Genomic DNA, 26,574 nt, shown 5'->3' on the forward strand with positions numbered 1-26,574 from the left:
TAGTAAAAACGAATGACATTATACTTAAATGTGTGGGATGTGTTGATTAAGAAATGATGTGGTATATACATTTATTTGAAGTGAGTATACAAATTATTATTGTTTCCCCATCTGACATGGTGCATGCAACTCCGTAGGAATTTCTTTTATTTCAGATGACTAATTTTGCATTCAAGTGGCTCTTTTTTGTCTATCAGGAAGAAAAGGAATGATAATATGTTTGTGAATATCATTTTGAGGTACACGTTATTACCACACTTACAAGTAATGTGCACCTGTATTAAATTACACTGAAAAAGTGATTATTTCTGGATCAGCCCCTATGAATCGAAAGCATTCCAATAGCCTCTAAAATTCATATTTTATCAACCGTTCTTGACAAGGAGTTTTGGCACCAAATCACAAAGAAATTACTATGAGTAACTCTGACTTAGTCCCAGTAGGTAAAGAGTAAGGAAGTGCTTTATGTGTAATACCAAACAACCTTTGTGTGTGTGATTAGCTCCCAGTTGCCTCTGGGGTACCTGCGCTCTATAAATGTCTAAATAAATTAAGGTCATGAATAGGCCTGGATGAAATAGTTCGTGAATAACGAACCACCAGAGTTTCGGGTGGTTTGTGGGTCTTGTGAATGTTCAAACTCTGCTGGAGATTTATCTGGAAAAGTTCAAGTTTCAAACAAGGACAAGTTTGTTAGGGAGAACATGAAGTTGCCATTCACACAGGGAGTAATACGTGCCCTATTCCACTACTGTTGAGAGGCATGCCCCACATGGCTGTTGGGCATGTTAAACCCCTTTAGCTATTTCCAGCGATTTTTCTCCTAGAATAAAAAAAAGATTTGAACCTACTTGGGATGTTGTTGAGAGGGTGTTTGGGGTGCATTAGAGGCTGGCTGGAGTAGGGTTGATGATTGGAGTGCCAGTGGATGTTTTCCCCCATAAAATTAACCCACGAATGTTCATGGCTTAGCCAACATTTGAATCATTGATCCATGTACATTCATGGTCCCTTTTTGTGGAGTTCACCTGGCACTATTCATGGACAAGGACTCCTATTTCAGTCACACTTAGGCTCAGAGCTGAAATCAACCATCTTTCTCAGAGGGTATGGTTTTGTGAGGACTGGTGACTGCACTATCCATCTATTGTACAGGTCATATGAGGGATCTTGATTTATAACGTCAGCAAACCGGCACATCAATCCTCCAATATCGGTTCTTTATTGGTATGGCCACCTATTTGTGACATCTCAGAAATCACTTTTGAATGGATTGTGTCCTGCCACATATTCCTCATCTTTGATATTCGATATCCAGCTTCAGGTGCTTTGGATTTCTTTTTAGACAGAGGGCGCTGTGCATCGATGCAGTCGACTTGATGTCCCTCGAGGGCCTCTGTCTCAAGGATGTCATAGAAGGCATATATAGCACACGCAACACCCGTTGGCTTCAGTTACGTTTTTCGGAGTAAGCCATCGCTTTGAGAACCTACGGCATGCTTCCTTTGTTCTTCACGATAAATGTCTTCTTCCTCGACACCTACTACCCCCGAAGACAGGGTTCAAGAAGTGTCGAGATTGTGATTCGAAGATGTTGTTAACCGACCCACACTGAGTTCGTCTGTGGTGTCTCGGGCGGAGCATAAGACCTCAGCCTGTTTCAAGTGCCAGTCAATGACCGCAAAGGCTCTGAAGGAGCGAAAGGGGAAATTGGTGGTAGGTAAAAACCCCCCAAAAATCCCCATAGACTACCCCGTCCAAGAAACCTTTGTTCGACGAGCTGAGAGGTGACTCTCCTCGAAGGAAGAAGGTTAAAAGATCAAGATCGAGGAATGACTCCCACCATTCATCCTCGTCGTCGAGGAAGTCGAAAAAAAAAAGGCACCACAGGTCGCGTGTTTTGACTTCGTTGTCAAGACACCTCCCCTGAGAGGGTATCTTGTCCCACGAAAAGCTCCACAACTGCCGAATGGGAAGCATTTAGATCTGTAATGCTAAAAATATTTAAAAAAACAAAAACCCTCGGCAAGCCATGCTCCTACCGCGCCTTCCAAAGAAGCCGGTAAGGAAAGGGCTTGAGCTAAATCCTGTGTGCCTTGAGCCCGGGACAAAGGCCAGATCCTCCTTGAGAGCCGTTGAGGCCTCACAGCAATGACAAGTCATTGAAGGATGCTTTGAGCCGTAAATCCAAACATGGGTCGAGGTTGTCGATGCTATTGATGTCTGCTTCGCCTTCAACATTGTCAGCACCATCAGCGCCAGCTGCTGCCTCGATGCCAGCCATACCGTCTATGCCAACCATGCCATCTAAACCAATGGCACCATCAAAGCCAATATAAGGTTTTCGAAAACTCCTCGAGCGTCGAGTTCACAATTTATTAAGCCTTAAATGCCTATTGCAGACAAGACTTATATTCCTTTGCCAAGGAAAGATTATTTCAAATCTCTCATCTCAATTTATGAGGAAAATGAGCCACCAGACAATGATGCGCCTTTTGGTCTTCAATTTGGCACACCAAATGTGCCTGAGCTTTATTTCTGAAGAATCGAGTTTGAAAGATCTTTATGAGAGAGGCATCAGGATATACTTCATTATATTCATATTCCAGACATTAGTAGGGTACTTTCAGGTACTGCCTTATTTGACATTCCTAACGGTTTTCCCCAACTTTGCAGCAGACTGTTTGCCTGGTGATCATTACACTTAATAGTAGCTTATTTACACATTGTGATTAATGCAAATCAACAGAAGTATCTAGAACTTTCAGCACTGGGCCGAGTCCTATAGACTCCATTCACCCCTTGGTTTTCACTAAAGTCCTTACATCTCTGCTGGAGTTACTGCATAGGAAGGCCATCTCCGTATTTCTGTTTTAGGATGACTGGAAGAATGACTTCCTCATAAACTAGAGCAAGTCTAACCTGGTGCCATGCCAGGATATAATCTTATAGGAGTGATATGCTGCACAAAATCATTCCTGTTTTTTTCTTCCAGATGACTGTGCAGACTATGTCAAGACATTTGTATTCTCTCCTGGAGCGTCTGGTGGCTCCAGCAAGACACTTGATGAAAATGCAGAGCCACATTGCTTTGTGTTTCTTTGAGATCTCCTGGGTACGATTGCATCTTTGTTTTCTTTAGTTTTACTTAGATGTAGACTGAAATCCCTGTTTCCAAGATTTCAGAGACCCTGTGCTGATCTTCGAAAATGTAACAAAAGAAATTCAGTGAAGGTTCAACAGCACCCTCATCAAAGCCATTGCATTTTACAATCATCCAAGGGTAATCATGAGGAACGCTAGTTTTCTGGGCTGGGCTGCAACCATCGGACAATGTAACATTGTGGGCAAGGGAGCACAGGAGCAATTGATGCATTCTTCATGGAGCTGGCATTAGTATACCACATCTTCCAAAGGTTTCTTCCCCACATTCCGAAACATGCAGTTCTCTCCAGGACAGCCATTTTGGTGATGCAAGCTCATGAAAACTGCTGGAGGGTACCATGTTCCATGCCCTGGCAAATTTGAATATAGGAAATGTCACATGTCACCTAAAAAGGGATTTTCCTAAACTGGAAATCATCTCTATCTTCACTCCACACCCCCTGCCCCCAGCTGTGCTAAGAAACATCTGCAAGAGGTTTATGTTCTCTTAGCTGAATTTATTCACATCTCAGGAAATGGGGCAGTTACAGAGGTTATTCTAATTTTTGCTTGGAAAAAAGCTATAATTAGTATGCCAAATCACATACACAACTGACATAGAACCCTTCTATTTCAGGACCTTCAAGTTCGGAGGCACCCACAGAAGGAACAAGTGTGCAACAACACAAGATCACACCACACCCTGTTACAAAGTTGCCGGTCGTGCAGATATGAATACCTCCGTCCCCAAGTACCACACAGGCAATTATATGAATACTGCCTGTGCAATCCTTGGAGCCACAGGTGTGGTAGTTCGTCGAGGCTGTAGTCAAGAACTGCCGGAAGGACCCTTTGAGCGCTGTAAGGCAAGGAGGGATTAGTACAGGGCGAAATGCAATTCACAGGGTATGTAGAAATAGAAACTAAACGTTCTTACCTATGTGCACTGTATATGTACTGTGGGTCCACCCGGAAGGGAAGGAGAGTGATTGGACCTGAACTCAGGTTTAGGATAGGTTTCCACAACCTCTGGTTGATGATGGTAAGCACTGGGATTTGAAGTGATTGATCAGGCGAAGTGCTTGACTAGGCGAACGCCTAGTGAAAGGCCAAAGGCCCAGGTTCCAAAGAATCGTGGTTCGTGGAGAAAATCCGTTAACCAGGCCGTGGTCGAGAAAACCAAGAGTTCCAGAGCTAATCAAGGCAAGTTCAGGGTTAAGAAAACCACTCCGTTAGGCAGACCGTTGTCGGATAACCAAAAGTTCCAATAGTGTTCAAAGCAAGTTCAGGGCGTAGAGAAAGCAATCCGTTAAGCAGACCGTTGTCAAGTAACCAAGAGTTCCGATAAAGTTCAAGGCAAGTTCAGGGCGTAGAGAGAGCAATCCGTTAAGCAAAACCATTGTCGAGTAACCAAAAGTTTCCTGGTAGATTCAAAGCGTAGCAATGTCCAAGAGAAAGACCAGCTGTGAAGCACCGTGTCTGTGTTTCTGAATGCATTTAAACCATTGGGGAAAGTCACGTGATGTTCAACAAGGAACGTTGAGGCGTGGGGGTCGTCACGCGATACCGATTGCGTTCGGTCTCCTCACGTGACGATCAGGTCCACATGGGCAACGGTGATTGCGGCCAAATGGGAACCTCCAATTACATTGCCAACGGAGAGAAGGGCGATAAACACCAAGTCTGCCATGGACCCCCCTGACATTACGAGTGCACTGGTGTCGCCTTGTCTGTGCACCCAGAGGTAAGCCTCAGGGGCTACGTAATGTGGGTGTGTGGAAACGTGAGTCTGCGGGAAACATGGGAGTTCGTAAGGTAGAGGACGTGGAAGATGTAACGGAGACCCCCCTCAAAGGCCCACGACCTCGTGGGCAGGAGGGATGGTCCTTATGGAAGCGCGCAACAAGAAGCGGGCCTGGACGTCCCGAGATGGAACGCAAGAGCGCTCCTCCGGACCATAGCCCAACCAGTCCACGAGGTATTGGAGCCGACCTCTGTACAGACGGGAACCCAAAATGGCACTGACTTCAAAGACATCAGGTGTGGAGACTGAAACAGGAGCAGGAGGAGTATGAACCCGGGTAGGTGCAAAGTATGGTTTAAGGAGGTAAGTATGAAAAACCGGGTGTATACGCCAAGCAGATGGAATAGCAAGGCGCAAGGCAACAGGTTTCAGGACTTTAGCAATTCTGTAGGGGCCGACAAAGCAGGGCAGAAGTTTGCGACAGCCCGGGATATGTAAGTGGCGAGTTGACAACCAAACCCGGTCCCCTACATGATACACAGGTGCTACTGCTCGTTTCCTGTCCGCTTTCTTCTTCATAGCCGTCTGTGCCTCACGGAGATGGATCAAGGTTTGGGCATGAACCTTAGTAAGATCGCGGGCACAAGCAGTAGCAGCAGGGGTGGCAGAAGGAAAGTCCGGAAGTGGAAGGGTACGTGGGTGTTGGCCATACATGGAATAGAAAGGAGAAAAGCCAGTGGCCGAGTGCCATGCATTATTGCAGGCAAATTCAGCGAGATGGAGCAGATCGAACCAAGAATCTTGATACTGAAGGGTCAGGCAGCGCAAATATTGTTCTAGAGCCTGATTCACCCTTTCCGTCTGTCCATCACTTTCCGGGTGATAAGCCGAGGAGAAGCGGGCATCAATACCCAGGAGCTTGGTCAGAGAACGCCAAAAACATGACGTGAACTGTGTTCCACGGTCTGATATGATGACTTGTGGGAGGCCGAAAAGACAAAAGACAGACCTAAAAAACAAACGTGCCAAGGTCGGAGCTGATGGCACGCCAGTGCAGGGAATGAAACGGGCCATTTTAGTATAAGAATCAACGATGACCCAGATGGTATCATAACCCTGTCTGCGGGGTAAGTCTGTGATAAGGTCCATAGAGACCGTGTGCCATGGTTTGGGGGGGAACGGGTAGAGGTTGGAGCAAACCCAAAGGACGACCCCTGCGTGTTTTACATTGGGCACAGATCGCACAGGTGTTTACATAGTTTGCTACATCCCTTCTCATTGATGGCCACCAACACCAGTGTCGTAATAACTCCAAGGTACTTTTTTGCCCTGGATGTCCGTTGATGGCAGCATCATGAGACCAGGCAAGTGCTTGATTGCGTACATCGCTAGTGGGGAGGAATAATTTCCCTTGAATGAATGGCAGTCCCTCCTGGAGTGTAATGTCCCATTCAGTGAGTATGTGCGGGTGTTGGCAGGTCCAATCTTTAATCGTGGTAAGCATGGTTGGGGTCGGTGTACATAGGCAGATGACATGGCCCTTTCCCAATAATGTGTCCGGAAACGTGGAAAGCGATACTCCCCCAGGAGAACGTGAAAGTGCATCTGCTTTACCATGAGCGAGAGCTGGCATATGCTTTACCACAAAATTGAACGCGGCGAAGAATAAATGCCAACGTACCTGCCTACTGTTCACACATTTCAGAGAGGCAAGATCCTGCAGGTTTTTATGATCTGTGTACACCACCGTTTGATGCTTTGCCCCCATGAGATGGTGACGCCAGGTTTGAAGTGCATCCTTAATGGCTAACAGTTCCTTTTCTGTTACGGTATAATGGGACTCGGCTGTCGAGAATTTCCGTGAATGATAAGCTATAGGATGCAAAAGCCCAGTAGCAGAACAAGGTTGAGAAAGAATAGCGCCTAACGCGAAAGAGGAGGCATCCGCCTCTACAACAAACAGCACCTCCGGATCAGGGTGTTGTAGCACAGGTGCAGAAACAAACCTAGACTTGAGTGTCTCGAAGGCCTCTTGGTGGTCAGGTGTCCAGATAAAGGGGACATGAGGGCTGGTGAGGGCGGTCAGGGGAGAAACGATGGCAGAAAAGCCGGCGATTAATCGCCTGTAAAAGTTGGCAAAACCGAGAAACGATTGGAGTTGTTTGAGGTTGACGGGGCTAGGCCACTCCGTGATTGCACGTACTTTTGCCTGATTCATGGTCAACCCACCGGGTGTAATGTGAAAACCTAGGAACTCTACTTCTTGAGAATGAAACAAACACTTTTCAGGTTTGCCGAACAAAGCGTTTTTTTGAGGTGAGAAAGGACTTCTCTTACATGCCCGATATGGTCTTCCAGAGAGGATTAGAAGATCAAAATATCATCCAAATAGACCACCACGAATACATCAAGAATGTCAGATAATACATCATTGATGAAGCGTTGGAAAGTGGCAGGAGCGTTACAGAGCCCAAAGGGCATCACGGTGTACTCAAACAACCCCTGTCGTGAACAAAACGCCGTTTTCCACTCGTCCCCCTGCCGCATACGGATCAGATTGTATGCCCCTCTCAGGTCCAACTTGGTAAAGATAGAGGCGGCTGTTAACTTATCTAACAGCGTAGAAATGAGTGGAATAGGATACCTGTTTTCGATGGTGATGGCATTCAACCGTCTATAGTCCGCGCACGGGCGTAGATCACCTTCCTTCTTTGGCACAAAGAAAATGGGGCTAGCAGCCAGGGAACAGGAGGGACGGATATGACCTAAACGCAGAGCCTGCTGTATGTAATCCTTCAGGGCTTGTTCCTCGGAAGGCGACAACGAGTAAATCCTCCCCTTTGGTATGGGGGCATCTGGAATGAGGTCAGTAGGACAATCGTAGGCCCTATGCAGGGGCAAACCCTCCGCGGATGCCTTATCGAAAACCATGTGGAAATCTTGGTATTCAACAGGGATGCTAGTTGAGATGGCCCCTACGGTATGTAATGTGGTAACCTCTGCTGTGTCATTAGTGAGTCGGAGGAGGCCATGGCGCCAAGAATCGTGGCAGGAGAAACAAGGGAGCCTGATTCTATCAGGCAAAAATTTTGACATAACTCCGACTCAAACGATACGTGACCTGTTCCCCAATTGATCAAAGGGTTATGTTGCCTCAACCAGGGGATACCTAGAATGATACCGAACTGCGGTGTAGTGATGAGATCAAATGACAGAGTCTCTTTATGTGTGCCTTGTATTATCACCTCAAAAGGGGCAGTTTGATGTCTGATCGGGCCAGAAGTCAGGGAAGTGCCATCGACTGCTTGTACGGGCTCAGGATGCTCCTTTTTGATTAGCGGTAGCTTAAGACTATGGGCTAAAGCGATGTCCATGAAGCAGCCAGTGGCCCCTGAATCGATCACAGGATAGACAGTGTGTGTGATTTCCCTGGTTGGTTTTAATAAGGCCTGCACTACTATGGGTCTGATTGGACCAAAGGCGGGTTCAGTGGGGGTCAATGAAGGGCTCGCCGGTGCCCCCTCTCTCATGGGCGAGCCTTCTGAAAAAGCGGATTCTTGTTTCTGGGACGTCGAGGGCATTCTTTCACATAGTGCCCGTTGAGTCCGCAATAAAAGCAAGCGTTATCTGTCCTCCGACGTTCCTTTTCAGTTGGTGTTATTGGACTGCGGACCCCGCCTATTTGCATGGGTTCGGGACTGGTAGATGGAGGGGCCGGGGAAGAGTGACTAGTAAATGTCGCTTCTGCCTTCCGCTCGGATCTGCGGGCGTCTAACTGCAGTGTGAGATCAACTAAATCTGAAAAAACAGAAGGCAGAGCAGGAACCACCGACAGAGCATCCTTCATGGCATTGGACAAGCCCCGGTAGAAAACGATCGCCTTTTTTTCTTCTGGCCAAGAAGTTTCTGCGGCCAATTGGTTAAAACGGGTGATATAGTCTATCAGTGTTTGCCTACCATGTGTGAGATCAAGTAATTCCAGGTCCCGTGCCTGGGCCTTGTAACGGGTATCGAATACCTTTGCCATTTCTGCGACCAGCAGTTCGAAATCGTATAAGGCAGAGTGATCGTTTTCCAACAATGGATTTGCCCAAGTGGCAGCTACCCCGGACAAATGAGACAGAAGGAAAGCGGCCTTAGTGACAGAGTCGGGGAAAGCCTGAGGTTTGCATAAGAAGTGTAATTTGCGCTGATTTATGAAGGTGCGATATTTCCGGGGTTCACCTTGGAAGCGTTCTGGAGCAGCAAGAGGGGGGTTCAACGGGAGCAGCACTGGAGTGGGAACGGGAACAGGGGCTGAAGTCGGGGCAGGCTGGGCTGGAAAGGCAGGACCGGGTTCATCGTCATCACTGGGCAAGGGAAAACGTGTACTCTGGAGGGCATCAAGGCGGTGGTGAATGGCGGTCGTGGCAGTGGCCATATCGGTCCTAATGGCCTCTAGGGCCTGCATTAACGCGGTCACAGGGTCCCCGGCGGAGGGATTCATAGTCCGAACGAACCGGGAAGGCTTCACAGTCTGTTACAAAGTTGCCAGTCGTGCAGATATGAATACCTCCGTCCCCAGGTACCACACAGGCAATTATATGAATACTGCCTGTGCAATCCTTGGAGCCACAGGTGTGGTAGTTCGTCGAGGCTGTAGTCAGGAACTGACGGAAGGACCCTTTGGGCGCTGTAAGGCAAGGAGGGATTAGTACAGGGCGAAATGCAATTCACAGGTTATCTAGAAATAGAAACTAAACGTTCTTACCTATGTGCACTGTATATGTACTGTGGGTCCACCCGGAAGGGAAGGAGAGTGATTGGACCTGAACTCAGGTTTAGGATAGGTTTCCACAACCTCTGGTTGATGATGGTAAGCACTGGGATTTGAAGTGCTTGATCAGGCGAAGTGCTTGACTAGGCGAACGCCTAGTGAAAGGTCAAAGGCCCAGGTTCCAAAGAATCGTGGTTCGTGGAGAAAATCCGTTAATCAGGCCGTGGTCGAGAAAACCAAGAGTTCCAGAGCTAATCAAGGCAAGTTCAGGGTTAAGAAAACCACTCCGTTAGGCAGACCGTTGTCGGATAACCAAAAGTTCCAATAGTGTTCAAAGCAAGTTCAGGGCGTAGAGAAAGCAATCCGTTAAGCAAAACCGTTGTCGAGTAACCAAAAGTTTCCTGGTAGATTCAAAGCGTAGCAATGTCCAAGAGAAATACCAGCTGTGAAGCACCGGGTCAGTGTTTCTGAATGCATTTAAACCATTGGGGAAAGTCATGTGATGTTCAACAAGGAACGTTGAGGCGTGGGGGTCGTCACGTGATACCGATTGCGTTCGGTCTCCTCACGTGACGATCTGGTCCACATGGGCAAATTTGATTGCGGCCAAATGGGAACCTCCAATTAAATTGCCAACGGAGAGAAGGGCGATAAACACCAAGTCTGCCATGGACCCCCCTGACATTACGAGTGCACTGGTGTCGCTTTGTCTGTGCGCCCAGAGGTAAGCCTCGGGGGCTACGTAATGTGGGTGTGTGGAAACGTGAGTCTGCGGGAAACATGGGAGTTGTAAGGTAGAGGACGTGGACGTGGAAGATGTAACACACCCTCATTTTACAGCATATTTCACAATATTATTGTAATTCAATAACAAGCAAAATAAACATACTAAAGTGGGAGGTGTTTTCAAATAATTAAAAACCACATTACAGTGAATACTGATAATAGACCATTTAAAACGGCACTGTTGAGTGAATATTTTCGTTACTGAAAAGTAACATTTACATTCGGTTTTAGTGATTGCTAGAGTTTGCAAAATGTACTGAAATTCGTGTATGAAACGTTGGATTACGAACTCAACAGCATGAGTTTATAGATGCCATTTGCATTTAGATGGAAACTAAATTGTTCTTAAGAATCTACTTTATCATTTGTGTCCGCTGCAGATCGAAAGGGCATAGCCTGGGTGTGGTTGGCGGTCCTGATATTGGTTGGGAAGTATGTGTTCATTTAAGGATATTGCAAAATGTATTTTCTCTAATATAGAGCATCATGTAAAAAGTAAAGTTATGAATGAAAAACAGTCTCACTTAAAGCACAGAGTGGCACGTAATGACATTACTCCTACGTCCCATCCCCTTTCCTCCATACTTGTGGGACATCTCTCCGTCCTGTGGGACGGGACCAGAGCACTTTGTAAAAGCTTCCCAAAATGTTTTTTTCAAAAATGTGTCCTTCCTCTCTTTCTTGCGCGGGGCCCGGTACGCAGCTGTAACCCCGCCCACCTTGGCTCCACCCCACGCATCGCCCATCAGTCCTTTTCTCCGCTCGTTCGGGACTGGAAGCACTTGCATCCTCATAAGATTTTCTTCCCTTTTTTCCTCTCTGGCTCTCGCTAGTGATCGTGTACTAGTCTGTTGTTCAGACTAGAATTTCCAGATTGTTCATCGTGTCACCGTCGCTTTGCGAGGGCGGATCCCCATCCTCTTTGTTTAGAGTGTTTGGGTCCGGTTCACCACTGGGACTCCTATTTTTACTGTGACTCCCTTTCGGTCTGGGCACTTCAACGTCGGTTGGAGCGGTGGGAAGAGGTGTTCCGATGAACTCCTCCTTCACATTTTCAGGCGTTCATTGACGAGAAGAAAAAACGCCCGGTAAGTTCTTTACTTTTCAGAGCACCCCGGCCGGGGGATACATTTCCAGGTTCCTCTAGGGCCGGGAGGAGCGTTGATCGCTCTGTCACCGGGGATCGCCCTGAGGTGCCCGTTGAGCCTAATAATTGTACCAGAGTTTTCTCCGAGGGTCTCCGTAAGGGGCCTTGGATACCAGAGCACTCTCCGAGGCCCCTCCTGTGGGGGCGGTTTGTAGACCCAGTTCTACTGAGTCGTGGGATACCGGAGCTCGCTCTGAGGCCCCTCTGTCGGCTTCCCTCAAAAATAAGACCAGGGTGCGCCCCGAGGCCTTGGTGGGGCTTGCTGTCACCGAACGGATGTTTGAGGCCCGCGCGGATAAGGGGATAAGGCTGTTAATGGACGTGGGTCCGAGGTCCCTCTTTTAGAGGCTAAATCTACCAACATTTCTGAGAGGCCTGACAAGGCCTTACCGGTGAAGGCTGTTTCTCACCGTTCCCGCTCTTGCGGCGACACCAGATCTGTTGAGGGGGCAAAGAAGGAAAGTTGTTCTTTTACTGGCAGTGCCGTGGCCCTTCCTGGGAGGGCTAATTTGGCGGTTCCTTATGTTAAGGCTAAAGTTAAGACCCCTAATCCATCGACGGGGACCCCTGCCTCACTTCCTCTCGTGCCGCAGTTCCCCTCAGGCGATGACAAAATGGCGCCCGTTCCTGCCACGACCACAGCGGCCATTTTGGGTGCTACCCATACAACTAGGCCATCGGTCTCAGGTGTAGGGCTTGGTTCCTTGGGTGAACATAGTCCCTTGTGCGCATCCTTATCGGCCAGTTTACGATTGGAATGCCTGGATGCCCCTTCCGCACAATGTTTCGTTGCCTGCGGGGTCGGCACCTTTGATTTATGTGGATACGTCGGTGGAGGGGCCGGTGTGGCACCCGTCCCTGTTACGTCCCTGGAATTGTCCTCCTAATGAGAGGCCTCCTCAGGTTCCAAAGCAGTCCCCGGAGGACGCCTTTTTCGGTAAATTTTAAACGCTCATGCGTACCGACCCCATGAGGGAGTATTTCAAAGGGCTTTTTAGGGAGATATGTCCGCCCGTGCCTCTGGCTCCACCCGTTCCTCCGGTGGTTCCGCCGGCACCTCCTTTGCCTAGGGTGCCTTCCCCGACACTTCCGCCTTTGCCCCCAAGGTAGACAAGGTAGCGCCCGACATGGCTCAGCAGGTTCCTGACCTGTCGGATGACGCGCAAGGCAATCAGGACAACAAGGACCTGCCCCGCTCTTTTAGAGGTTTTTATGACCGGGTACTGGACATGATGTGCTTCTTAGATGTTCCGGTGCCCAAGGAACATGCTTTGCAGGAGGGCGTGCTTTCTGGGGCGTTCACCCTGTCTCCTTTGGAGCGTACCGGCCTGTTTTTGCAGAAGGACATTCTGGCCGAGGTCCGTAGGGTTTGGGAAAAGCCACACTCTGGACTTTTCGTCAATAAGAAAATTGACGCGCGATACAGGCTGCATTCTTCGGAAGAGGTGGCTTTGTCGTCTTGTCTGCCCCCCTCCTCCACGGTGGTGGCTGCGGCTACCTTACAGTCCAGGCCTGCAGCATCCTCTTCCACGACGGCTACTCAGGTTCTGGGAAAGGAGGACAAACCTCTGGACTCCCTTGGAGGGAAGTTTTTCACTAACTCGGCCTTGCAGCTCCGGCAGGCCAATGTCGAACTAGTGTTAGCGGGTCTAATATGCGAATGTGGAAATGTCTGTCGGAGTTTGAGGAGTTCATTCCGGTCGAAAAGCTGGAGGATTCTCCCGCACCTCAGCCTCCTCCTCGTTTTCAGCTGTCAGGCTCGCCCTCCCTCAAAGCCGAGATTCAAAAACTTCTGGACCTCAGAGCTGTGGAACCCGTTCCCCTTGGGGAGCGAGGGGAGGGCTTCTACTCCCGGCTGTTTACGGTGCCCAAACCCAACCAGACTGGCCTGCGCACCATCCTAGACATTTCCCAGTTCAATCTTTTCCTACCCCAAGAGAAATTCACACCCAGCCAGATACGGTCCTCCTTGCAGATGGGCGGATGAGCGATTGGCTCATCGTGGTGGAACTGCAGGATGCGTACATGCATATTCTGATTTGGAATCCACACAGGAGATATCTCCGTTTCTCTTTGGGAGAGGAGCACTTCCAGTTTCGAGGGCTTCCTTTTGGCCTCAGCTCGGCCCTGCATGTCTTCACGAAGATGATGTCGGTGATTGCGGCCTATCTTCATCTGCAGGGTATCCATGTGTATCCGTATTTGGATGACTGGCTCTTACGCAGCCCTTGTCCGTTGAAAGCAGCGGGGCAATCTTCAGTCTCTCCTTCAGCTCCTGGTCCATCTTGGGCTCTCGGTGAACTGGCGGAAATCTTCCATGACGGTCTCGCAGGACTTGATTTTCCTGGGTTTTCGCTGGAACACTATCGACTGCAGAGTGTACCTGACCGGGGACAGGATCTCGGATCTGTTAGCCACGTGTCAGATGTTTGCGCAGTCGGAGAGCATGTTGGCCTGGTGTTTTCAGAGGCTTCTGGGCCTCATGGCCTCGTGCGTGTTGGTTCTTCCTCTTGCTCGTCTCAAGATGAGACGGACCCCGATGGCTCTTCGGAGTTCTTGGCGTCAGGCTGCGGACCCGGATTCCAAGCTGATAATGATTCCGGCTTCCATGAGAGTGGACCTGGAATGGTGGTCATCTCTCAGCAACCTGTCGGTGGGTGCGGGGTTTCAGGACCCAGCCCCTACGGTGACGATCACGACGGACTCCTCCCTCCTGGGGTGGGGTGCGACGTTAGATCTTCTTCAGGTCTCAGATCTCTGGTCGCCTCAGGACAAGCTCCTCCACATAAATCATTTAGAGCTTCTGGCGATCTTCCTATCGCTCAGGGCGTTGAGACAGATCTTAGCCAACAAGGTGGTCTGCATACGTACGGACAATGTGGTGTCGATGTATTACATCAACAAGCAAGGGGGAACCAAGTCCCCCCCCCCCACCTCGTGGACCTGTCCATCCAGATTTGGGAGTGGGCCGTGCTTCATGGTGTTTGGCTGCTTGCAGTGCACATCCCGGGCCAGCTGAATGTCACAGCGGATGCCCTCAGCCGGCGGACAGTGGTCAGCTACGAGTGGGAGTTGAAGGCAGAGGTCCTCTCATGGACTTTCTTGCGTTGGGGCACACCGGAGGTGGACCTCTTCGCTATGGCGGTAAACACGAGGGGCTGGGAGCCTCCTCTCTGGGGGATGCTCTTGCGATTCTATGGCACAACATTAGAGCTTACGCCTTCCCGCCTCTACCGCTAGTCCATCGAGCAAATTGGAAGCTGAAGAACTCGGTGAACTGTTCCCTTCTACTCATAGCCTCGTGGTGGCCGGCCAGGTTTTGGTTCTCAGAACTTCAACACCTGTCGATGTATCCGCCGGTCAGGTTACCAGTAACCCCCTATCTTCTTCATCAGGGGGAACAGCAGATGTGGCACTCCTCCCCACAATCGCTCAGCTTGGCGGCATGGTGCCTGAGTTCAAGTCTTTAGAACATCTTAACTTGTCTGCGGATAACATGCATATTATCCAGGCGGCCAGGAAACCCTCGACTAGATCCCAATACAGAAGTAAATGGCTCAGGTTCTGTCATTGGTGTTTGGAAAAGCATTTGGACCTAAGGGAGGCTACGATTGACACGGTGCTGTCCTTTGTATCCTTCCTAGCAGAGTCGGGTGTTCACGTTCTGTCATGCAGAACTTACCTTTCAGCGGTCTCCGCTTATCTTTCTACGGACCAATGTTCTTCCTCTGTGTAATCCAGTGGTTAAGAGCCATTTGGTAGGCTTGACAAGCCCCTACCCTCCAGTTCGTTGTCCGCACCCACCGTGGGATCTAAATGTAGTCCTGACGGCATTGTGCCATAAGCCGTTTGAACCCATGGCCACGGTGGACCTCAAGTACCTATCCTGGATAATGTCCTTTTTGGTCGCCGTTACGTCAGCAAGGCGGGCGAGTGTGCTCCAGGCGTTGTCGGTGGACATCCGTTCTTGGTCTTTCACAAGGATAAGGTAGTCCTACGGACGAATCCTGCTTTCCTGCCGAAGGTGGTAACTGAATTCCATTTGAATCAGTCGATCTCCCCGCCGGTCTTTTTTCCGAACCCTACCTCGAGACATTGTCTCGATGTCAGAAGTGCTCTTAAGTTCTATCTGGACAGAACCTCCGAGCTTAGGCCTTCTTCTCAACTATTTGTGATCTTTGGTAACCCTCAGGGTAAGCAGGCGTTTAAGGCGACTATTTCTCGGTGGATCGCCGCCTGCATTACGGAGTCTTTCACCGTCCAATGGCTGAAACCTCCTAAGGGTATTCATGCACACCTGGTGCGGTGCAAGGCAGCCGCGGTTGCTTTTCAGAAATATGTTCCCTGGGAGTCCATCGCTAGGGAAGCTACTTGGGCCTCCACATCTGCTTTTTGTAAGCATTATTGTCTTGACATGAGCTCAAGAGCTGATGCTCAGTTTGGTCAGGCTGTGCTGAAGAACCTTTCAGTAAGGGGTATTTCCATCCACCCGTAGTTCCTGTTCTGAGTGCTTGGGAATCTCCCACAAGTATGGAGGAAAGGGGACGGGACGTAGGAGTATAACCAGGTTACTCACTGTAGTGACCACCTTACTCCTAGTCCATAGACCCCTTTCCACCATACGCCTGCCCGCCGTCCCCTCCAATAAGGTTCCTCTGTTATTGCTAATAGGTCTCTGACCTGGTGATAGAAAAGGACTGATGGACGATGCGCAGGGTGGAGCCAAGGTGGGCGGGGTTACAGCCGCGTGCCGGGTCCCGCGCAAGAAAGAGAGGAAGGACACATTTTTGGAAAAAATGTTTGGGATGCTTTTTACAAAGTGCTCCGGTCCCGTCCCACAGGATGGAGAGATGTCCCATAAGTATGGAGGAAAGGGGACTATGGACTAGGAGTAATGTAGTCACTACGGTGAGTAACCTGGTTATTTCTGAATATAGTTCTGAGTCATTCCTCCCAATTTGTGACATTAAGAGCCACATGTTAAGACCTGGTTGCTCCGTTGGCAGTGGTGGTAATTTTTAAGACTCACTCAACCGAGGATATTTTACCAGCAACATGCTGTGTCTTTGGCATTCGATCATTCTCTTTATCAAATTTGTAAACATAATCCACCATGCAATTAAAAGATGTGCATCACCAGATGAAAGGAGTGTATCAATGTTTATATATAATCCTTCTACTAGCTATAAAAAATGACAAAAATCACCTGTACGGGCAGTGATGGTACATTTCATTAACAAACTCACTAGAGAATAGGAAAAATGAACAACTGTATAGCCCAGTTGATGCATCCCATATTCATACTCTTTCTCTTTTCTCTACAGTGACCTCAGTATGAACAATATCACTAAGCTTCCTGTGAACACGCTGCACAATCTGCGCTACCTAGAAGAGCTGTAAGTATCTCTGATGGCGGGCACAATTCACAACATACGGATTCCTGGGTTTGCCTCCCTTGATTACTGTGAACCAGATGTAACGGGGTAGGAAAGCTTTCAGCACTGACACTCTTGGCACATAAGGAAACGCAAACACTTTAGTCTCGAAAGCAGATTGCTTGCAATTCTGGAAGTAAATTTATATGAAGAACGACCACGAGGCTACACACTTGCTAGGCAGAGACTTGACAAAGCGAGTCAATTTTCAAAAACCTAGGCAGTTTGCTTGATAGTATTTTTGGAAGTAGTTAAGCAGCAGGATATGAACATATTTTGGCTCATGTATGTTAAAATAACCAATACAAAAAACGCCCTTTTGCTTCACTCATAGCAAGACCATCTGAGTAAACTGCATTATACCCTGGTCAGAGGTTTCCCAAATAGTTTTTAAAATTCTCTTTCCAACTTTAAAAAGTATGCTCCTGAGGGTTTCTGCAAAGGAAGGCAACTCTTTTATGTAGAGAATTTCAATAACTGACACATGTATTAGGATTTTAAAAACACTACGTAGAACCAAAAGCATAACGTAGTTTCAAGAGATGATTGATTTAGCAGCTTTCAATTAGAGGCCCAGTATTAGACATGATCTCATATTCATGAACTCATAGTGGTCATTGGGCCTTGATACAGAATACATTCTGTGCAGAGCTAAAATGGCAGAAACAACACCCTAAGCAAGAATTCTGACACAGTAGTTAATAGTCCATGGCTGCTGTAACTATCGGAATTCGTTGTCCAAAAAGGTATTCGTAAGGGACGCATTGGTTTTTTATTTGCCCTGTCAACTCAAAAATATGTAAAAATGAGCTGACTGAAGCTTTGAAAGTTAACATGTTTTACAACGTCTTATGTATTTAGGTCACAGTTAAGAATTGCTAGAGATTTGAAGATGACCGAGAATAAATAATTTATTAATAAATTAGCATACAAATACAAAAAAAAGTTATCCTGGCTAAGTAGACTCAGCTTTTCTTCAAGTTTATTGAAATATCTCTCACTGGCAGACATTTGAAAAGTTCTCTTTACCCTTCCAGTCCAAAGATCTCTCCACCCGGCGTGCTTTTCTTTTCACAAGGTAAATTGGCAAACTGATGTAGGATTAAAAAATGCTCCTTTAGGGGAACCAATGGCAAAGTATAGCATCTGGCCCATTAACAGTAATGCAAAATAAATGTGGTCAAAAAGGAAAACAATAGAATCCCGCCACCCGCTGAAACTCTGGAAAATGCGACGGAATCAACACATTTTTTATTGAATAAATAAACAAAATCCAAGAGACCATCGAATCAACCTCACAGCATTCGCATTGCCTCCACCCTGGCACGTGCACTGCCCTCTGGACCAAATTCTCTGCTTTCTTTCCCCCGGATCTCCTAAAAAGAATTGCCTCTCGGCTGCATTCAACACTCTTGACCACTGCATCCTTCTCTCCCTCTTGCTGACATGAGAGATTCTCTGGCACTGTCCTGAATTGTTTTACCTCCTACCTCTCAGGCAGACACCAGGCTGTCCAGATAAACTTGTTGCATTCTAACTGACTACAGGTCTCCTGCGTATTGCCCCAAGGCTCCATCCTCTCATCAATCCTTTTTAACCTGTACATGGAGCTGCTGGGCACTTCCTGAAAGATCCCAATATAGCCATCCACCAAATCGCAGATGATACTCAGTTGTATATGAGAGTGAATAGCATGCAGGACATCATTCCTTGCTGCGATTACCTACCCATCATCCAGTCCTGGATGTCAACTGCCTACCTCAAACCAAACCCATCCAAGACTGAATTTGTCCTCCTCGGTCTGCCTGCTAAAACACAACTTGACCAACAATGGCTCAATGATATGCACCTAGAAGGATTTGATCCACAATTCTCAGACTCGGCAAAATACTTAGGCTTCACCATTGGCAGCAATCTGTCCTTCCAGAAACACATAGCCAAGAAGGCCCAAACAGCCTGGCTCAGAATCTATGCCCTTTACAAGATCAAACCCTTCATCTTGCTGCAGGACTTCCGGACCGTGGTGCAGGCCCTTGTGGTCTGCAACATTGATGGAAGAAATGCTCTCCTGATAGGGCTCCCAGCAGCTCACTTGGCTCCCGTAAAAGCAGTCCACCATGCTGCAGCACGTTTTATTACAGGAGCACAGAAATTTGACCAAATTACCCCCATCCTACGCAAACTACATGACTGCATGTATCATCTACAAAGCAGTCACAAGTAGAACACCAGTGTACCTGGCAGCTAAGCTCCACATATCTAGTGGCACACACTCCTTGCGCAGCAAATCGACCAACCGGCTTGAATCACAGTTAGTCTGAAAAGAGAGGACCCGCAAGGAATCCTTCTTTTGTCATGCACCCACCCTCTGGAACTTGATCCCAGTGTCGCCTCGGAATACCCCACAATTCTCCAATTACGCAAATCTCTCAGGACATGGCTCTTTCAACAACACCTGGCCAAGGGCTAATGCCAGTGGATGCACATACTGATGCACAAACCTCACAACACTATGCTACTGTTAAAAGGTACACCAGGAAATTACTCCAGGACTCAGCGCCATCAAATATGTATATGTTTGGTTTTAATGATCAACCAGACAAATCCGTAGAGCCCATGTGCGGACGATTACACGTGTTTCGGCTCCCCGGAGCCTTTTTCAAATCTGGGCAGCGGATGAAAGGATCAATCCAAAAGACTGTTGTCACAAATATAATAACAGGGCCCAATCCCCAGGTCAGAAAGAAGTCCGATTCCGTATTGCAAATAGTCACACGCGTCGGCGTGTACTGTTTCTGGTTGACGGTTAGGCTTTTCTACTGTCCGAATCCAGTGACCTGCGACATTCACAGGATTGGTTGAATGGTCATTTATTATGGCTGCTTATTAACAACTACACTTGAAAATATTCAAGGGATTGTAAGAAGTCGCCTGCTAGAGCAACTTATACCAAAGCCATTTTTTGCAACTACTATTAAAAGGTGTCATCCCAAATGCTGGCTACCCACACTCTACAGTGCTCTGCTTCTCTCAAGCTAGGTGCACGCTTTGAACAAAACAATAAAATAAAGGATAAAGAGAAAACAAATTCTTATGATAAGGAACTTTTTATTATGATTCATCAAATTAGATCATTTACCAAACTACTGAACAGATTTTACAATTTGTCACACAAAGGAAAACAAACCATAAACCACTGAACACATTATACGTGCAACCCACATGATTCGGTGTAACAATGTGGTTTATAATGCAGAAGATATGACTGCATCAAGAGACATGCATACAGTCTCGACTTCCTACTTCATCTCAAAAGTATGTATCAAATCAAACAATTATTAGTTTAGATGATTTTTTAGATGAAGTTTCATTTGAACCTTGGAATAGATTGTTAAATATTATTGCTTGTATAAATCGAACAGTGATTGACACTTTATCATTTGGTATTAAGTTGCATACATTATTACAAATATTGAATAGATAACATTGTTGGATTAGACACTCCTCCCCTGCAGTTGTGATCCTGGTATAGCATAATTGGATGATGATTTAAGCATGTAGTCACTATTCATTTATCACATGTGCAATGCAGAACGTCTGAAAGAGTTACTTTATAAAACAGCTGTTGTATTTATACTACAATAACTTCTTGTTGTTCCCCCTGCATATAATTCAACCGCTTTTTCATTGGTTATAGGGTGAAAAGGGAATATTTTATGGAGATTTCATACCAGGATTCTAGTAGGATCAGCAGTATGTTAATTAAGATATTCTATTTGCAGTGATTGAGGACACCATCCAATCAATGCATATTGTCGATGCTGTGATTTCCCATAATCCCATGTAACATTTAATTAATTCAGTTTTGCACTGAAGTAATTATGCCCTGTCCAACCAATGCCCCTGGTCTATATATACAGACTTATTGGATGTATTGGTCCTCTGTGGTCAATCAATTCCACTTGTCTGTTCCTTAGAGGTAATTATCCTTAGTTATCAAGCAGTATTTCTTTGTCTAGATGGTTTCCTAAGGGCATATTTATCAGATTACTCTGTGCCAGGAGGTAGCTGAAATTCAGGGCAGGATCCCCCCTCACAGGATGGCAGGGTCCTTGTCTCTAGGATGTCAGTCCTGAGCCCCACTGGTAGTGCCAGCAAAGTCAGCTGGCACAGGCTGCTTTGGAATCGACCTGCTCTGTTGGGCCTTGGATTCTTTAAAATCAGCTCGCCACAGTTTCTCCTTCAGTCAGCTGGGCCCTCTGTTGGATCTGTATATGGGTTTTTGTCTGGTTCTACTCTATTCTGTTGTGTTGAGTTGTCTTCTGTGTAATGTGTTTGCAGTAGCTTTTAATGGCCCTTTCCCCCACCACTATGGGCAAGTGTACAAGCTGGGGGGATTCCATTGCTTGTATGCAAATGGAATCAAATCGTTTTGTTTTTCTTCATTCTGAGTGGATGTAGTCCCTTGGATGTTTTTCTTATAACACAATCTGTATTGCTATTAGCTTTTAAAGTGAGAATACTTTCAAAGTGGTGATTACTTTATTGTTAGCACTTGTGAGGAATTGTCATCTGGCAAGGGTGTAGAAGCAATGGCTTTTTTTGATTTGTATTCATTAAAGTGATGTGGGTAATTCCATATCAGAAAAGATTATCTGTTAATCTGATCCCCTTTCCTAACCTCAATGCCAAAAGCATAGTGTACAGCTGTACCCTGCTGAATCAATACCCTAATTTCCAGTACCTGCTCTCCAGTGGCACAGAGCAGGTTTAGGTGTCAGTTACTTTGCACTCGCCCTTGTGATCCTTAGAACCATAGACCCTTGCTTTCGCCCACAATCATAACACAGCCGTGAACTCATACGAATCCCTATAGACCTTTCACTCTGCGCCCATGTGATCTTGCTCGCACAGCGCTCCTACGAACCCGGCGGACCCTTGACCAACGATCGCGCAGGCCACATCCAGCTACAAGTTTAACGTGAACTTCAAACTTAGGCGAACCTCTCCACTCTTGTACCCATCTGCACAGACACTGGCATACTCTAAAACTAACGAATCGCACATGCATCCCAGCCACTTCTTGATTCGTGAACTTAAGTGAACCATGCCTGCACATGCACCTTAGCCCTATTGTTTGAGTTCTGAATTCAGGTGAATACTGCCTTGCACATGCATTTTAGCCATATTGTTTGTTTTTTTAATCCAGGTGATTACTGCCTTACACATGCATTTTAGCCCCATTGTTTGATTTTCGAATCTAGGTGATTACTGCATTGCACATGCATTTTAGCCCTATTGTTTGTTTTTTGAATCCAGCTGATTACTGCCTTACACATGCATTTTAGCCCCATTGTTTGATTTTTGAATCTAGGTGAATACTGCCTTGCACATGCATTTTAGCCCTATTGTTTGATTTTTGAATCTAGGTGAATACTGCCTTGCTCATGCATTTTAGCCCTATTGTTTGATTTTTGAATCTAGGTGAATACTGCCTTGCACATGCATTTCAGCCCTATTGTTTGATTTTTGAACCTAGGTGAATACTGCCTTGTACATGCATTTCAGCCCAACTCTCTGAATCCTGCATCCAGGTGAACCCTGTTAGCATATGCATTTCAACCCTATTCCTTGAACTCTGAACCTAGGTGAACTCTGCCTGTATCTGCACTTTAGCCCAACCTGGAGCTCTGAATTTAGGTAAAACCATGCTCGTACACGTATCTCAGCGCAGATGCTAACCTGCATCTAGTGTGCCTACTTTAGAAATGTGCGTTTAGGTCACCCGACCCACACAAGCTATCATTATGTATCTGCCGCTACTATACACAGTTCTACTCAAAGCTATCCTCCATTCGATTACCTCTCATAGCATGAACCTAGCTCAACCACATAACTAGCCACTTCATGGTAATGTACCCCTGGAGCTAGCCAACATGACCTTTAAACCATGCAACCTCCAACAGCGGAACCTAAGACTCCGCGCCAGACTCTCAAGAATTTGACCCTTTAGCCAACTTCTAACCAGCCACTAACTACAACAAGCACACCTTGTGTACTGCTAATATCCCATCCCACACAGTCAACACCGGCCAACAGCGACTACAACTCAACAGCCAAATTTTTAGAGATGTCCCATCCACTAAATGCCAACACAAAGCCCCAACGCCCTCCAACCGTCCCACCACACCCGGAATAACAGGCGCCCTATTAAATTCCCGATCCATGGTAGCCCACGCCACCGAAATAGCGGATACAATCCAAAATGAGAACCTAGCCTGCTTGGCCATCACGGAGTCTTGGCTCCATCCCGCAGCAGGAGCAGCAGTTATGTTAGCCACCCCCGACAACTACACCCTTATTCGTACGGATCGCACCAAATCTAGAGGTGGAGGGCTAGCTATAATTGTCAAAAACAACTTAACCCTTAGACTCTCCTCACCCCATAAAACTAATTCCTGCGAATCCCTCACAGCTAAACTCACAATTGCCAATAATCAAACCGTTATCATCCACCTGATATATCGCCCACCAGGCCCTATAGGCTCCTTTGAGGAAGACCTTACGAATCTATTATCTGACAACGTAAAGAACTCTACTCAAACTTAGGTGACTTCAACCTCGGATTTAATGACCCACATGACCCCAATGCCCTACAAATCAATAACATTCTTGAAGAACTAGGATTCTCCCAAAAGATTACAGCTCCAACACACATTAAAGGAAGGACCCTCGATTGGATTGCCGAACATAACTGCCCAATCAACATCACATCTATAATGCCCCAGCTATGGTCTGACCACTACATGGTATCTTTCACCTTAGAAGCTACCATTCCTACTAATAACAATACCCTAGCCCCCACTGTACCTACTAGAAATAAGAAAAATATCACCCCAGAAAATCTCATCCCCCTTATTCTGCCCACCTTAAATTCTATCTCAGATCAGACCGACCCAGCCTCTATGGTAGAAATATACAACGAAGTGAATCAGGAAGAGTAAACCCAGCCAACACCTAAATACTTGGTTCACACCCCACCTCAAAGAAATCAGACAAAAACGTCTTGGGGGAAAAAAACTGGAGATCTGACCCATCAGACGCTAACAAAAACAACCTAAAGAATTTAGCCACCTTCTACAAAAAAGAAATCATCTTAGCGAAACAAACCTCCTACAAAACCCGTATCACTAAAGCTAAATCCAACACAAAAGAACTGTTCGCCATCTTGAAGGAAGTAGAATCCCCCACCCAAGTCCCCGATTCTTGCCTTAATGACAAGAACTGGTGCACAGGTATCCAAAATGCCCTCGCCAACAAGATAACCATGCTTCAGGCGAAGATCAATAACAAAAAAGTGTCCATAACTGCCCCAAACGCTGTTATCCTAGACCCTGCTATAAACCCATTAACAACTCCAAAACCGCTAGACAACACCTCCTTCTACTTTCGCAAAGTATCCACCAAAGAAGTTGAGAAAGTCATCCTCACCCTCAAACCTTCCAATTGCCAGGGCGAACCATGCCCAGCCCAAATCATAAAAGACGCCGCCCGTGATCTCTCACCTTTCATTACTAAACTTATAAACGCCTCTTTCACATTAGGCACCATACCCAGCAACCTGAAACATTCCTGGTTCCTCCCCCTCCTCAAAAAGCAAACTTTGGACCCCTCTATCCCAACTAACTATCACCCTATAACTACTGTGCCATTCCTTTTGAAAATACTAGATAAAGTTGCCTACCAACAAATTCAACACCACCTGGAACTAAACAACCTCCTAGGAGTCCGACAGTCCGGCTTCAGACCACAACACGGTACTGAGACTGCACTCCTAGACCTCAAGGCACAAATAGACACACTTAGAGATAACGGCACAACCTCACTCCTACTACTCCTTGACCTTTCTGCCATCTTCGACCTGGTAGACCATACAATACTATACAATCACCTGGTCTCGGCAGCTTGCTTCTCTCAGGAAGCAGTTGCATGGATCCAGTCATTCCTAGACAACAGGACAATGCGAGTATTCTCTCCCATAGCAGCTGCTGACCCCGCACCCATTACTTGCGGCGTACCCCAAGGATCCTGTGTATCGCCCACTCTCTAATATTTTCACAAAGCCCCTTTTCAATGATATAGACGGTCTTGGTATCACCTACACCAACTATGCAGACGATACACAGATCCTCACCCCGTTGACGGGAGATTATGACAAGGATTTGGCCTTTGTGAACAGAGTCTACCTCATCATCCAGGCATGGATGGCCGCTCACGGTCTATGCCTGAATGATGACAAAACCGAACTCCTCATTCTAGGCACCTCCTCCAATATAAAAAAAATTGGGCACCAAATATGACTCCTTCATAATTGATAACACCATCACTGTAGCCAAAGTAGTTAAAACCCTCGGTTTTTACATAGATTCCACGCTTACATTTGACAAACAAGTGAATTCCATGGCCTCAGCTACCTCCTATACATGTAAGCTAATTAGAGCAGCTAAGCCCTTCCTTTCACCCAATTACTGCGTCATCCTAGCAAGAGCATTAATCCTATCGAAACTAGATTATGCAACGCCCTTTACATAGGCAGCAATAAATACATCACCTCCAAAATTCAAACATTACAAAATAATGCCCTGAGAGCTGCTCTAAATTCCCTAAAAATGCCCACATATCAGACCTTAGGAGATCCACCAACTGGCTCTCCACTAAAGACAAAATCCTCCTTAAAACGCTTCTCTCACTCATAAATGCCTTAACCACGCAGCCCCGCAATACCTAATAGGCAGATTCACCAGACAAACAGCCGCCCGTCCCTTATGAAAAGCCAACTCTAACCTCTTACTAGTACCCAGATTTAAACTCACTAAATCTGGTGGGAGCAGCTTCGCTGTTAAAGCAGCACAACTATGGAACTCCCTCCAACCGATCTAAGAGAAGACCTCCCTTACCAGCAATTCAGATCTAACCTGATCCAATGGCTAAAAGATCATGATGCTTAACATCTCGCTACGGTCATATAGGATCTCATGTATATTCTGTATATTCACTGTATATTTAACTGTTCCTTATATCTGTCACATCTGCATATTGTAAACTTGCTGTACATACCCTTAGGATTCTTAGTCTCTACCTGTCTACAGCACTGTAACCATAGCTGTACTCCTTGTTTATTTGCAACATGTAACCTAAGTTGAGCAATCCTCTTTCTGCCTTCGCGCCCGAATAACCCTGGGTCTGGTGCGCAATATAAATCATTAAACAAACAGGTCCCCTCTTGACAGTTGCATTGACAAAGAATACCCTACAATGCAGAGGGTGCATTTAGGACACAAGCCCCTAGTCATAAACCACATAATTGAGAGTTCCTATCCTAGTGGCATATTAAACTGTAAGTATAAGCCACATCTAAGTTTAAGGTAGAATAACTTGTATCTCTAATTATCCAAGCCACTTGAAATTTATATGGCACGTGTCATCACTGTTAGCCAAGCTTATCTGTATAAGTGTTGTGTATTCCCCCAAGCCAGGTTGCCTCTGCTGTTTCCAGCAAGAC

The 26,574-nt window shown here is 46.7% G+C and overlaps 1 protein-coding gene across 2 annotated transcripts in view; it reads left to right on the forward strand.

The window, feature by feature from the left end:
• Positions 1-26,574, forward strand: part of LGR5 (leucine rich repeat containing G protein-coupled receptor 5) — a 2,032,903-nt gene that overhangs the window by 187,856 nt on the left and 1,818,473 nt on the right. For both annotated transcript variants that reach the window (XM_069628249.1, XM_069628250.1), the window contains exon 2: positions 16,902-16,973. In XM_069628249.1, the coding sequence (XP_069484350.1) occupies positions 16,902-16,973 (72 nt within the window). The remainder of the gene's footprint in view (positions 1-16,901; positions 16,974-26,574) is intronic.

This window comes from Ambystoma mexicanum, chromosome 12, assembly GCF_040938575.1.
Source record: "Ambystoma mexicanum isolate Mex_15411 chromosome 12, UKY_AmexF1_1, whole genome shotgun sequence".
NCBI lineage: Eukaryota > Metazoa > Chordata > Amphibia > Caudata > Ambystomatidae > Ambystoma > Ambystoma mexicanum.